General features: G+C 35.9%; 1 protein-coding gene across 1 annotated transcript in view; it reads right to left on the bottom strand.

The window, feature by feature from the left end:
• Positions 1 to 16,453, bottom strand: part of AHI1 (Abelson helper integration site 1) — a 97,468-nt gene that overhangs the window by 48,515 nt on the left and 32,500 nt on the right. The window contains 3 exon segments of the mRNA XM_035899793.1: positions 15 to 132; positions 13,374 to 13,576; positions 15,600 to 15,740. Of these exon segments, the coding sequence (XP_035755686.1) occupies positions 15 to 132; positions 13,374 to 13,576; positions 15,600 to 15,740 (462 nt within the window).

Genomic DNA, 16,453 nt, shown 5'->3' with positions numbered 1-16,453 from the left:
ATAAAGAAACTTACCACTTCTAGTACCGAAAGAATACAGAGGATTCAGTGGAGTGCTCAGTGTGCCTGGCAGTCTTAGCTTGGAGTGTGGTGACAGCGATGATGGCGCAGGAAGCAAGAGATTTGAGCTCGCCTGTAATAGGAAAGACAAATCAGAAAGTGAAGTGTAATTTCCTGGGTTACTTACTGATGCAACAGCTAGACGAGAAATATTTGCTTAATGTAAATAACTATTAAATTACAGGAAAAAAAAGTAAGACGCAAGTCAATGACAAATAACAATTTCAATGGTGTTTGGTGGTGTTTTTGTTTTGGTTTGGTTTGTTTTAGAATATTTGGAGACACGACTTGGAAAAATTATTGACACAGCTATAAATTGAACTGCATGTTTACATGTGGACAAAAACTCCCAAGTAGTGCAAACAACGAAACAGAACCGTTAGAACTGGCATCTTGTTGCATCTTCATGTATAAAAATAAATACGTGGTTATAAACTGATAGATGTAAAATAATTTCTGATTTTTGAGTACTCAAACTACACCTACAATATAATTACTCAATATTAGAATGTGTGTGTGTGTGTGAAATCTTAAACCAGTCCTAACGCAAAATCGATTTCTGCAAATCAATAAAGCATACTTGGACCAGACACTTCCTTTAGGTAAGCTACACAAAAAATACCCGCAGTCCTAATTTCCATAGCAACAAAGATAATGTAGTTAAAATTTGGTTTGCTATGGAGCTTCTTGATATACATGTAGCTATCACAAAGCAAAAACCTTTCCCAAACATTACTCTTGACATATTATCCCGCAGAGCCTATGTAAAAATATACTATGACAATCTTAAGTTTTTACGTGATCCAATTGAGAATTTTACTGTTTGTTAAACATATATTCACTAGCTGCCTTGATAATACAGACAAAGGTGAAGGAAAATAGGCCTTGAATGAAATATTGGTAACTTTCTTCAAACAAAACAGGTTCATATGCTACAATTTTTGAGAGTCATTTACATAAACCAACATAATTCTTGACTCTTTCAAAAGTCAAGCCCATTCTGGAACCTAGAATAAACGCATATAGTCACTTAATGTGACTATAAGCCCACAACCAGGGGAGCACTTCCTTTGGCCTCAATAAACTCTAGATCAGACCCTTAAACTTTAGTTGTGAGCCAAAACCAGAACAATGACATTTTGCAAATTTTCGGTCTACGGGCTTCTAAACTCTGTTTAAAGAAATGAGACAGCTAAACCAAAGTGAATCAGTGGCTTATTTCCAGAAGTGATATAATTTATAACACTACTATTTTTTTTAATGTAATACATATTAAACAATTCAACAGGTTTCAATAATGCAGAATATTTGGGCACTGGCAGGTATACTGGGATGCAGGTAACGTAGCACTAAAAACACGTGTTGAGTAACTTGACTGGGCCAAGTTAGATATCTGCTATCATATCCTCTGTAATACTACACTAGACCTTCATTTAATGTATCTGGGTTTTGTGTAGCAATGTGGATTTAATTCTACTGAAAAAGGTTTATTATAAAAACTGCCTTAACTAGTCAAGTACTCTCTCAGCAACTGCACACCATACAGTAATGACTGTACTCTAAAACTGATGAGAAAGAAAATCAATCATTGAACACGATTTAAAAAAAAAAGCATTAAACCAGCTAGATTTTACTGCAGTGTACAAATTTAACAGAATGTTAGTAAATAGCAGTTGTGAAATGGAGAGGCCTGCTTTTCTGAACAACAAAAAAATCAATCTGCTTTTCCTACATTTACATATGCGAGTGCCTAAGTTTCATTAATATAAAGTTTTCTCTGATACACACAAATATGGTGGAAAGCCATTAGCTTACACATTTACTCAAATACAGAAAAATAATCTGTTCTGCAAAAGTGTCGAGCTCAGCTTCCCCTTGTTTCATCTTCTTTTACCTACCGTTAGCTCCTGTGCGAGCCTTTCTGCAGTAAGATAAATGAAAAGATCTTCTCCCTGCATGAATTTCTTGCTGAATGCACACTACACCATCAGTGACACAAACGTGTATTTTTTAATCAAGTATTCTCATGAAACCTATCTGGATTTCTCTTTCAAATTCGCTATCAAAAAGTTGGTTTCAGACACTACCAGGGAACGAAGACAGGTTGAATATAGCAGCCTTTGGAAATCAAACTAAACACAGCAGAGCAAAGTATTCAAAACTATCACTTAACAGACACTTTTCCTGGTTCATCCTGGAGGGAAAAAAAATACCAGGAGAAACTTGCCTTGATTGCTGTGCTTGAATGAATTACAGAAGAGATATAGAACTCTGTATGTAAATTATTCCTGTACAGCATTTAATTACCTTCTCTTTATTTTCCTGCTGTATTACCCAAATACCCTCATTATACATGCCAAATCGCATGCTTTGAAATCCAATGCAATCGACACGTTCATTAGAAGATTGAACATATGCTCCCGAAGATTTAAGAAAATTAGCCTTTTAAAAATGCAAAATAAGTTCTATCTTACAACTCTTCCTTCCTCTCCAAGTCCTTAAAAACAAGATAAGACATTTTATAAGAGATATCCAAAACAAAGTTTTAAATTTAAGCAGTCTTACAGGCGTGACTCATTCCTCCCCTTAATGGCAGTGAAGCTCAGCACAGCTGCCCATCTAAAGTAAACACAAAATCAGAGTTTTTATGACCTTTCTGCCACTAGCTCTTAAGTATTATTTAAATCTCTGAAAGGCCCAAAGAGAAAGAAAACCCACAACATTATAACAAAAGAAGGAACCACTCAGTTAATAAGTAAGGACTAATGATTCAGCAGAACTGTTTCCAGGTCACTGTCCTATGAAGAATAATTAATTCTTCTACAACAGACAGACACAGACTACCTACAGAACAGCGTGAAGCAATCATTTTTTTTGAAATGCGTGCTGTGGGAAGGCATTGCTAAATACCTTTACAACAACGAGCGAAGTTGGCTAAGACAGCCAACCATCAATCTACTTATTTTTCACAACAGGCTCGGCTTGCTTCATGCACAAACCACAGCTTTATCACAGACACAAGTTTACTACTATCCTGAATTGAGTAAAACTAAGAGTTATAACATTCACGTAGTTTTTGTAGTGAAAAAAAGATACCTACATAATTTTTGCCAAGTTTAAACAAAGCTGATTTGCATTTTCTTTTTTGTATTAGGGAAGCTCTATGCAAATTATGCAAATATACATTTTCAGTGGAACTAGTTTTCACATTAAAAGTAAAGTGAGTGCATGAGACAAAAAACAGAATAATACAAGACTTGAGAAGCTGACAATAACAATTTCTCTTTTTTTCCTGAGAGTGCAATTTTATGACCTTTGCAACTGATATAATCAACATTTGCATATATACTTGCAAGTCAAATCAAGTTGGCCAGCTCTATACTACCTCTTATTCTTTTATTTTTAGGCTTCCCTTTTGAAACTTTAGGCCTCTAGGACACTGGTTTTAAAAGACAGTTTAAAAACACTGTTAAACCATGATTCTGAAAATTTAAAAGTTGACGAGCGAATCTGAAATAAAAAAAACACAAACTGCTATTTTTCTCAATGCTAAAGAAAATACATAGACAATAATGCTTAAAGTACGAGTACAGTACTACAGCTTTTAAATTTGCAATGTAATTTTGAATTAAGTTTACAACTACGTAAAAATGCAATCGTTTCTATGACAGTAGTGTTAGGACAACTCCAACGAAGGCTGGGATTCTATTGTGGTAGGTGTAGTGCAATCGCTTAGAAACTAATCAATTCACTCTTAATTAACTTCTAGGCTATATGGGAAAACCAAAGACAGCTAAAATAAGATTATCATCCCATTTCACATAGGCAAAACCAAAACAGAGACACTTTGCTTGTCTGAAGCAAGTGTTCCCCTGATGCTCCCTACAGTCCTCTTACTCTGATTATCCAGATCAAGAACTTGCCTAGATGCCAATATAGTTCCCTTGTAACTTGGATGCTCCATAGTTTTTCCCCACAGAAACCCAGAAGTGACCAGGGCATACATAAGAAAACTGAAGCTAGAAGGTGCTTGATCCTACAGTTTAGATACAGCCATTGTCTACAGATGATGTGTCTCATCACACAGTTCTTATATATATATTCAATTCCTTAGCTCTTCCAGAGAGCTCCAGCATTTCAATTACAGGCTTACCACAAAACCTTTCTTCCTTTTTTTTTTTTTTTTTTAAAAAAACCAAAACAAAACAAAAAAAACATTTGTTAAGAAATTAGGATTACTATAAACATTTGGACTTGTAAGCTTCTTCCTTTTAGTCACAAGGAAAACCAAAGTCTTTGTACAAGACAACACAGTTAAATACAGGCTCAGTTACACACAGGCTGTGTGGACTCGCTCAGCCATCAAGCAGAGTATGACTTTTCCTGGATTGGATAAAACTGGCATTTCAGCTTAAGAACATGCCTGGATATACACATTTTAGCAGAATTGGCCAATATCATCGCTAATAACAGTAAAAAGTAGATTTGCCTCACTTAATAAAAGCCAAGTAGATCACTGTGTAACCTGTGACCTCTTTTGAGGTTGGTTGTGATTCTTGCTATCAAAGAAGATATGACCAGAAAAAAAAAAAAAATTTCCATGACTTAACTTTAGTAGTTAAATTTTAAAAATACCATTTTTGTACAAACAGAAAATGGATGTAACCTGTGTTGCATAGAAAACACAGCCAAAGATACTTGTCCTACAATTTTATTTTTCTTCCTATTACAGAAAATAGACACCAGAAATTCTGACTCAGCTTGTCAAACACATAGAAACCAATTCCTCTGTACCAGCTGATAAAAGATATTAGGACATGACTAAATACAGTATACAGTTTCAGATAATCATGTAACCCCTCAGACATCTGTAACCTCCCTCTTGCCCCTCCCATCATTCCCCAAGTATTGGTTAGACCCTACGCTTTTCCCATCAGATATAAAATCCTTTTTTTCTAGATTTTTATTGTTCCCCCCCCCGATGTTAAAAAAAAAAAAATGTATTTCTGTGAAAATTTCATTATCATTGCTGTTATTCTAAAAAAAAAGGTTGCACTTCACAAAGTGGTTTTTGCAATTATGCACTTAAACAAAAAGTGTAATCTAATTTCTTATGCTGACAAGCTCTCATTTGCTTATTCAAGAGATTAACTGTAAAGTATCCATAAAGAGAGAAAGGTAAAAAAAAACCCCAACTGTGAGCAGATTTCCCCATAATAAGCAGCATTTTTGGATGCAAAGATTAAAGTTATTTTCTGTATCTTTTATTTGAATGAAAACCAAACCGCTTTCCTCAGCTAATGAAAAATAAAAGGAATCTGTGAAACTTTATTTAAAAATTCTTAATGTATAATCTTGTATATCCTTCTTTAATTCTCAGTTTACAGTATCTCATTATTTGACCCCTGATCAATGTTCCTTTCTGCACCCAGTATGTTGCAAGAAACTATCACAGACCCAATAACCACTAATAAAAAAATGTTGTCAACACTTATTAATTGACTTAGTGTACATTTATGGTATTTTCTTTCATAAAAAGTTCTTAATAAAAGCTGCTTTCTCCACACCTTGGTGACAGTAAGCCAGCTGGCTCAAGGAGATGTAATTTGCCGTCTTTTACAAGCTTGAGTAAATCTAGCTTTCTCTGCTCTAATATTTTCCTTAACACTGTACAAATGTTTATGACAAGAAAACTAAGATGGTAAAACTAGAAATAAAATTAGAGGACCCATCAGTAAAATACACATGCATTAAAAATGCTTAACACCATCTTGTTCTACCCTCTGATAAAATTATTATGATGGATATAGTCTTATGCTAAAAAAATGAATGTAATCCATTTATTGTGCCTGACATACCTTTTATATAAAACACAAGCCACTGAGAGAAAGACAATGCTGAAAAAGGTGAGTAGTGGAACAAAAATCAGTCACAGCTGATTGCAGTCTATTATTGCTACTTTAGACCTCTATTCAAATAGTAATGTCAACAAATATTAAGTAAGAACGAAAGACAAACATCCCGTGCTGACGGCACAGATGAAAGACCACTGCTGTGTATTACTGCCCTGATATTCTAACTAAATTCACACAAGTCACTCACTTCATTTCAATAAAAGGCCGAGCGCATGCAGATTTACATTCCATATTCACAGTAAAATTTGTAATGACTCCCCACAATAATAAAAATCTGTGTATCCAAGAACAGATGCACACAATTCCTCATTAACTTTTATAATTAAAAGTACAGAGAAATAGTAGAGAAACAGTTTGAAATAGAAATTCCTGACATCTGTTTCTAACACTAAATAGAACTTTGAGAGAGGAAAAAGTCCTTAACATAACTAAATTACATATTCAGGGAACTCAATAAATATTCCCACGACCAAATATTCAAAAGTCCAGTCTTACCACCAAGAGAGCCATTTCAGTCTCTTTATGCTCCATGTGAGCTACCACCCTAGTGGAGGATTTCAGAGTTCTGGTACCAGATCTTACTTTGAAGGAGGCTCAGGCTGCTTCGCTGCCAAGCTGGAAGGCATATTTATAATCCTCTACCTATTTCTAAGGCAACTACCCAGACAATGATCTTAAAAGCAAGATAGTTTACTTATTTTCTTTTATTCACTGGGTAAGTGTGGGAAGACTAGCAATTACTGCAGGGTAACTAATTGCAGTAAATCCTTATACAGCAGTATGAGAATAGAGTTTGTGAAACTACTCATGTCACATCCATGCCCAGGTTCCTTCACCTACAAAATACAATTTTCCTTTCTTTTACAGCTATTTTGACTGTGTTGTTTTAAAATTCATCTGATGTTTGCTAAAAATGAGGAATGCCTAGATAAAGTTTCTTACTAAGCAAAGACTATTCTAACATAGGAAAATATTAGAGATTTTAAGGATCTGAGCTGCTTTGTAAGATTTTCACAGAGGGGGAAAAAAACCCCAAAAACCAACAAACCCACAAACCACAGAAAGAAAACAGCTATTTGTTCAACTTTTTCTAAACACAGGCAACATAATTAAAACTGGAAAAAATAATGAATTGACAGAAAAATTCATTACAATTTCCAACACCTTACTTTATAAACTATTTCTTGAAGACATACAAAGTAAAATTCTGGTAAAACTTTCATACACTATTAAGTATTTTATCTATATAAAGTTTCTCATAATACTTCAGCCATTTCATATCAACAATCACTTTACACAATCACAATGATTGGCAAATGGAAAAAAGGTTTGTAAGAAAATTTTGTATCCAGCAAATGAAATGCACAGGGTTATAGGATTCCAGATCCAAAAGTGGTTCCACCACTGCTTATAGAACACATCCTTACAAGTGTGCAGCTGGGAGCAGCTATGTTTAAAGTAATATTGCAACAGAATTTCCTACAGTAAGAAAAGCATTTCCTAGCATTCTGAAGAGGAATATTGGAAGAGAAATAGGAAAAAGTATACAGAACTATTCAAAAGCACCTGTTTAATTGAAAAGCCCTCACTCCAGTGGAATGTATTGCACAGGTCATCAGAAAAATGACTGCCTATGTTACAGGATCATGTTCTCCACGAATATGATTATTAATATACTAAGATCCAAGCCTATCACGTAGTGGGCTATACAGATCTGACTGAAAATTGCTATAAACACAAAACTGAAAGAAAAGTAACCTTAATAAACACTTCAAAATTCAACTAAACTTTAATGGAGTCTAAAAAACCATTTACTAATCTGATGTAATGAAAAGAGTATTAGTAACTCTTATGGAGAATTACCACAAAACCCACTCATAAATAACATAATGCCACACACTTGTCAGTACAACTTATATATATTGTATATATACTCCACAAAATAATTATTCTCTGTTAGATCAAAGATCCATCCTCACATTTTTCAAGAGTAAATTGTAGCAGATAAGGTGCAGAAGTTTACAGCAATCTTTCTTCCATGGGCCCTTTCGCTTTCATCACTCAACAGTTTATGAGCTTCTTGAGCATCAGGAGGCGGTAGCACCGGTTCATTGGCCAATAGCTTTTGCTGAATCTCTCCTTTATGGATTTGCCCCAAATCTCTGTGAACCCATGTACACTTCTGGCCTTCACATCACTCTGTGTATGTAACTTCATTGCACATCCCCGCTTCAGATGGGAGATTTTTTTTCCCCCCCAATATGATTTCATGTATTTATGTCACAATTTCCCTCTTGCTCATCTCCACCTGTACAAGCTGAAGTGCTCTAGTCAATTTAATCTCATGATATGCAAGCTCTTCAGTAGCTCTTGGCATTTGTGTTACTCGTTTGAACAACTTCTCACTTTACTATATTCTTTTTCAGAAGGGGTGTCCAGAACTAATAGCACTGTTGAATATACAGGCTCATCCTGGATTTCCTAAGTAGAAACACACAAGCATTCTCTTCACATTCAGTTTGAAATGGATCTTACTTATGGTTTCCTAAAAACTATTCAGCTACTGTTTTGTCTTTAATAAGAAATAAAATTAAGTGCTTTTTTGCCTTTTTTTTTTCTTTCAACTATGGCACACACAGTATAAAACATTGACTTCTTATACATTTGCAAGTTTTCTTTGGGAAAAACTTAAGAAAAACTTAAGACAATTCTATGAACTTACACAGCGAAAAAGAGGCTTTAAAAATACTGCAAATTGCTCATACATATGATAGATAAGATTACAGAATATCAGTACCTCTTCTGGCAGTTTGTAGATAAAAAAAATTATACTGCAGGCATGATCAAGTGAAAAAGCTATTTCAGCCTGCAGAGACATTGTGGCATCACTTTGTACTTGGCCAAAAACATACACAGAATTGGCAATGTTTTAACGAGAGTCCTCAGTACTTAGTATATTGCAGCCCTCCAGTTTTCCATCTTCAGGTAGAAGTTGTAAGTTACTACAGAACTTACAGAACTCTTCTCTTTCTGATCTGCACAAAACCCAGAAGCCAAGCACAGTATTTCAGAATCTACCAAAACCTAGATGACCTGAAGAACAGACTCTTGTAAGACTGACAATGGTAGCATAAAAAATACACACCACATCCAGCTCTGCCTCTAGGTCTTTGTTGCAGACAAAGAGGCAAGTTTCCAGCTTCTTCCACTGGATGATTAGATAACATCGGTACCGTGTTTATGTGTTCACTAAGAAGGTTGCATGTTTTTTTCTGGTAAGCAGTGGCTTTAAATTCTGTTCTGTTTTCACACAACAAGATGTATTTTGCATCTCAACTAAATTCGAAGAGGAGACCATCTGGAAGGACTACACAGTATAATATTTGATGTATACTATACCAAAGCATCATCTATGACCATACTTTATAGTCATACAGCTTTATGATGAAAGTTCAGTACATTTGATGCAATCTGAACTATAAGCCTCTGAATTCTTTCAAGAGTACCTACTCCCTTAATGAATTCTAGCATAATAATAGTAAGTACAATCAAAGGACAAAAACCCCTCAGTTGTAAGTAGTTCTGTGTATGGGAAAGAATACTTTTACAATCTACTTGTCTAATATTGCACTTAAAACCCTCCAAGTATCAGAATTTTGGTAACCACTTTGATAACCTTTTAATAACTTTTTTCAGAAATACATCACAAAGTAAAGACTGGAAAAACCAAACATATTTTTAGTTAATTTAGAAGTATTCACGTATTAAGAGATGAGGCAGCCAACGTATAACTGATTCCAGGACTAGTACTACAGAGTATATATAGATGCTGCCCTTAGGCGCTACAAAGGTTTTTTTTCCTCCTTCAAATTATAGCATGAAAATTTTGACATCTAAAAATCACAATTTCAGAGCTAGGATATTATACCCTTAAAAGCCTCTCTCCCCATATCTCCATAATACGTATCATCCCCTTGTCATGCAAAATTATGAACAGGTATTTTGATTGCTAGATGGAAGTGAAATTGAAAATACATACACTGAATGAAAAGCACTTGTGAGTTCTTTCAATGACTAGAGATGTGTTAAGCTTTTTCCTATCAAAAACTTCTGTGAATAGAAACATATTAGCATTAGTTCCTTGAGGCAGAGATAAATAATAATTACTGCCAAGATTCACTGTACTGTAAGTTCTCTATGTGGTAAAGAAGCCAATTCTGCATTCTGGTTTCAGAGAGAAATTCCTATTAACCTTTTGTAACAAAATGTGCTAGCTTTTGTGAATTACTAAAGCTTTAGCCCAATATTCAACTCTCGGTTCTAATTACGCATTTTCTGAGCATACAAGAACAGTAATGCTGCAGAGAAGAAGAAAAGAAGCTTCCTCTATCATTCTTTAAGGTTCCTGTTTAGGTAGCAAAGAAGAAAAACAAAACCAGAAAAACAACATTGGTTCTAGAGGGAGCTGGAAAGGAGGCACTGGTCACGACACAAAAACCCCAAGCTCATACAGGATCAGAACATTTTCTATTCTTATCTAGCTTAAACCAAATTTTAATGTATACACATTACGTTGTCAAATCACCTATCTAAGTTGCAGACCTCCAAACTTTGCACTTACAAGTTAATTTTATATCCACTAATTACTGCTGTTAAGTTCACACGCATTGAACCCAGAGACAGAGACCCCTGTGTGGGCAGATCTGCTGTTTGGAGGTTCCAGCACCTTTGTCTCATAAAACACGACCCCAGGCACAACCTCAGGCCAGGTTTACTGTCTACAAGGTATGCTGCTAACATCCTTGTCCCAACGTTGTAATCCCTGTGTGTCTGTGACAAGGCACTGTCATGCAAACATGACCAAAAGACAAGTAAAAAACCTACACAGTTTCCAGTTCCCTTTTGTTTTTCCCATCCAACAAATACATACAAGATAATACGGGCATTCTCATTTGTATTTTCATATTCCAACCTTATCATAGGCAGCCTGCCACCCTATGTGTGGCTTAATAAAGATTCCTGTCTCTGTTTTCACTTGTCTGTACCCAGACATATTAACACATTCTCACATATGTGGCTGAGTGGCAACTTTTATGAGGCCAACTTTGACAAACACTTTAGCAAAGCATTTATCTGAGTACGCATTCTAACAAGCCTTCCAGCAAAGCCTGCACTTACATACACGCATCATTTCTCACATGAAAGAGGGAGTTGTGCACATGTAGATGCATACGCGTCCAAACTGTAATTCCCTGATAATGCACGCAGGCAATACTGCACCCACATGCAAGAAATGATCCTATCCCTGCTTGGAAAGGAGGTATCACTCTTCCCCGAGTCTCATGTTGGATCATTGAAAAAAAATCAGTATCAAGAGTCCTTTCAATGGAAAGGAATCTCCTCCCAATCTCAGTGGTTCATAAAGCCCTGCAAGGAAGCGCTCTCAGTTTTATAATCATCTCTACTCTGTGATAGACAGCAGACTGGATGTGGACTCTTTCAACCACCATGCTGTACTCCTTAGAAACTCACATGGTGAGAAGTCTCAGATGACCTTTCAGACATCTCCCATATATATATATATATAGTCCACGGGTGGAGGGTTTGGAGAATGCTGTCCAAAACCTTGATCATGACTTCGCTCACAGTGCACTTACTCACCCCAAACTAGTTATTGAGTAATGGGAGTCTAGGGTTACAAAACTCCAGCAGCTGAAAGTTATTCTCTCAAACACAGTTGTAGGCATATCGGTTTCACCTAACTACATGGTTTCATAGAACCACGACATGGTTCTGCTAAACAAGATTTGCCTCCCACAGCCCAGGATCCCTGGCTAATCAGGGACTAAACAGCTGCAATGATAAAGACTCCCAGAAATTTGTTATCCCTGTCTTCTTCCTCAGATAACAAGACATCTAGAAGAGTAAAACCAATTTCTTCTGGAATGTCTTCCCAGACACAAGGTTACATGCTCCATTCTCTCCACATTGTGCTTCTCTCTGACCAATAAACAATTTGAAGGCATCAGGGCTTACTTGTAGACGAGCAGGAACAAAATAAGCAGAAAACAGGCACAAGGCGTGCTTCCTTATGTGAGGCCACATGTAACTGTAGAGGCAGCAGCAACATGCTACCATTATGCATGCAAGCTATGGTGTGGTATTTCATAAAGGGGTCTACTGGGAACTCACAGTCCAGAAAGCAAAGGACTGTGGGATAGCTTTCTTGTGGATAGTTTCAAAGCACAGGCCTAAGGGGGATGGCCAGCCCAGGGAACCAGATCATTATAATCCAAAGCAAAACCCCTAAAAAGCATGATGACATTAGCTACAGCATCCTCAGCAACAACTGCTTTCACCTACTCATCTGCTTCTTTTGTGCTTCACTACTCATTAATGCAGACAAAGCCTAGAACTACATTAAAAAAACCCTATATGCACTCAAAAGTACTTAAAAATGAAAAATTATAAGCACAAACCCAAATGCGGTCCATGTGATTGTGAACAGCAATTATAACCGCACAGTGCTTTTCAGGTATATTCTGCATTCTTGCTGCATGCAAAATTGTCTCAAGTTGGGGGATTTCACTTAATTAAATTTATTGCCAATTACAAAAGCTTTAATTACTGATTTGGGTATTGAGAAACAAGACAAATAGTCAAACAAACACTAAAGAAAACACTTTTCCTCCCTCCTTGTTTGTCTCAACTTCTCTTGATGTCCCCCTGTATCTCCATTTGTGCATCTTTTGTGTCTCTCCTGCACCACCTTTGTGCCCCCTTCTGTGCCTTCTCATGTCCATCCTCCTGTATCTCCATTTGTGCCTCTGACATATTTGCCTTTGCCCTCTGCTCTGGTGTCTCCTGTCCCTAGTAGCTACTGACCTTTCTTAAATATGTTTTCACAGAGGTGCCATATGCTCTTCTGTTTGGTTCCAATTTCAGTTGTGCAGTGGGTCCATATTGTCCTTTGCAGAGCTGACTGGAAATGGATGTGCCCAGCATAGGGCAGTCCATGACTTCCTCCCACACAGGCCAGCCCTGGAGCCCCCCCCATGAAACCCCTGCCACATTTATGCCACATACAATTCTAAAGGTGAACAGGGAAGAAAAAAAAAAAAGAAAAAAAAAAAGAAAGATAATTTTCTAAAGCTCAGCCATAATGATCTATGGAGTAAATCATATGAATGGCATCCCTTGTCATCCATACTTGATAAACAAAAATAGCTTAAGTTTTATGTGATTAATGTCTTCTAAAGAGGTACTTACAGGGGCATTAATTTCTGAAGAACAGATCCCAAAACTACACACATATGTTTTGTTACATATACCAGTCCCAGAATATGAACTTCAGCTGAGAAGACGATTAACTTCTGGAAACTAATCCAATTTGACTTACCATAACAGAATCAAGTTTTTGTTTCACCTTCTGCATTCTCATTGATGCTCTTGCAACACTGACAAACTGATCTGCTGGAGACATTACTGAACTTTTTTGTACAGGAATTTCAGAAAAACTGCTGAAGAGCTGTGGCCCTCTTGGTGCAGCTGTGGTATGTGATGAACTGAGATCTTTTATGAGTTCAGCTTCCTGTTGTGCAACTGTAGAAACAATCAATGTTAATGTGTCAGGTGAAGCCTTACATTGCCATGGGGGGAAAAAAAAAAAAATAAATTGAATGATCACTGTCATTTTGCCAGCCATATTTTCAATGAACACCATCAGAATCTGTACTAATAGTAATATAGGGAAAACCCTGAAAATGACATGAAGTTTTCTGCATGCTACCCCCTTTCCCCCAACTATTCCTGATCACAATGTCTCCCTTCTGTTATCTGTGTTCAGTAACCTCTCACACTAAACCGCTATTTTTGTATTGCTTATAAACAGTAGTGCTCTCCATGCAGAAATATCAAAAGGCAAAAAAAAGAGGAAGGAATGTCTTCAAAGGCAAGGAAGTTATATAGCTTGCACTGAGTTCAAGTCAACTATTTTACTAGGTATATTTCACATTTTTTTCCAGCCTAGTTCAAGTGAGCTTAATATACTTGAGTAAAATTTCAGAAGTTGCTAGACATATATGCAGGCACAGGAGGCATTCTTAGGAGGCAGCCTGCTCTAGAATAGGATACTTTTTATGAAAGTTTTGCTCACTGTCATTTAAACAAATTGTTTGATTTTTGCAGTTTTTGGTACTGTGGTCTCAAGCCAACAAAGGTTAAAAGAATTCTTCATGAAAGTTTTGTCCAGGATATTCATAAAACTGTCAGCGTATGTAAAACACATACTGTTAAGAGTCTTAAAAACTGTGTCAGTGACTAAAATTAGTATTACTATATGATTAACTCTTTCAACACTAAGGCAGTAAGACTATCTTCTGAAAGCAAAGTGTGTGCTTTTAACCAAAAAAGGAACAAAAAGTTAGTAACAGACAATGTGGAAAAGACCACAACTATGCAAAATCTTACTGTCACCAGTGACTTAGTTAAGCAGTCAGATGATACAAATAACTACCAGTGTGATAGCTGTGTGATCTCTAAATATACACACACACACACACATATATATTAAACTACCCTATTAGCTTTTTAAAGACTCACTGTCTGCTGAATAGTCAAAAAATTTTAAAGAAATCCTTCACCCGAAAAATTTTCCATTGCTCTCTAGAATGCAGGTATCTTACTGGGTTGAAGTTTAGCACTGAATATTGATTGTAAAGTCATTCCACGTTATTTTCTTGTAAAAGTCAACCAGTTCAACAAACAAATAACTTAAACTGTGAGATCTGATATGAGTAATCTCGTTAGTACATGTTATTTAAAACCCAAATGTATGAAGACAGGATTAACTTTATAAATCTATGTTCACTGCAAATATAATTAAAAAAAATCTGTTAGACATCAAAATTTATTGCATAATTCATATTAACATTATTTATTGTCTAGATGCAACATGACATCTGAAACTACGTCCTTGATTGAAACAGTGACACTGCTAAATCTAACCACAAAAATACAGCATCAGAAAAGCCTACAAAAGGTGGTCTGAATTTTATTTTGCATATCAAAACCTGAAAGCTAGCATTTATCACTTTGTAATAATAAAGTATATGAATAAACATCTCTCACATAATCAATCACATCACAAAAGTAACACCTGTTAAAACAATCTATACTGTCTCATATTAATTCATTTCTATACAGTTCCTTAACATTATTCTGTAACATAGCCAGCACAAAATAATGAGATTTCTATTGAGTTATTCATTAATTTTCAGAACTAAAAGTATTTTCTAGCTCCGTAATCCACTTTGATACTGAAAAGGGGCCTTTAAATATTTATCATATATAGGCAGCATCATAAGAATCACGCAGGATGACATACAATAACACATTTCAACTTGAGGTTGTAAGGGACCTTTGGTGATTGGCTAGGCCAAAACCCCTGCTCAAAGCAGGGTCACCTATAGCAGGTTGCTCAGTTGGATTTTGCTATCTCTCAGGATAAAGATATGTATTATCATCAAATGACTGTTTTCTTTTTCCTTCAGAAGTACAAACACTAGCAAATCACTTGAAAAAGTAAAATATTCGCAGGTGTGTATCAAGAAAATTTGTACTGTACCTTTATAATCATAAATGTACACAAGTATTGGCTGGTTTTGACCAAAGGCACAAAATGACACCATGTGTTCATGTGGATGAAAGGCAACATCACGAAGTGGAGATGTGAAGGAGAGTTCAGAATATATGGCCACCTGATCTCCTACAGAAGTGAAACACATTTATTAATAACATAGAAACATACTTGATACAGCAAAGTAACAGTTTGTTAAAGCTTGTATTACTACAGCGCAGTGTATGCCACTGTACATAAATATTGTTCAGTCCATTTCCCTATTGAAAGGTACTATTTGGCATAAGACAAAAACATTGCATGCATTTAAGTTATTGAATAAGTAGAAAAGTTAGTGCTGTTGCAACAGCTGCAGGAAACCCCAGAGGATGCATCAGGTTAGCTGAGTTCTCTTGTTCTGATAAGCAAGTTCTGGAAAGGTGGCTTTCCACAGTATTTGTTTGTGCTTGCATTTTGCCAGAGATAGCTATCTTAGTTGTGGATTTCAATTATATAATAATGATATGAGGAGTGAAAGTTGAGCACAAAATTATAAAAAAAATAAATAAAATTGGCTCTTCAGCTGATGGCATTGTGAGTGCAAGTACAGTGTGTAAGCAAGAGTCAAAGCCCAGTAAAAACATACTACTTTTACTTTTATTCTTTTTTAAAGTTTTCAGACAAATTATGTAGTGGCACAGATGTAAGCTGACACAGTTGGAAATGTGGAAAGAAATTCAGAACAGAACTGTTGGTTAACTGCCAGTTTTAAAATATTTACTTTTCCCCTCTAAAAAATATAGAGATCCTAATTGGAGACAGAATATAATATCATCAAAACCAAACAGTGTAATCTGCTACCT

This window comes from Egretta garzetta, unplaced genomic scaffold (assembly GCF_000687185.1).
Source record: "Egretta garzetta isolate BGI_Z169 unplaced genomic scaffold, ASM68718v1 scaffold397, whole genome shotgun sequence".
NCBI lineage: Eukaryota > Metazoa > Chordata > Aves > Pelecaniformes > Ardeidae > Egretta > Egretta garzetta.
The sequence above is the reverse complement of the archived record's forward strand: the minus strand, read 5'-3'. Positions and strand labels throughout refer to the sequence as shown.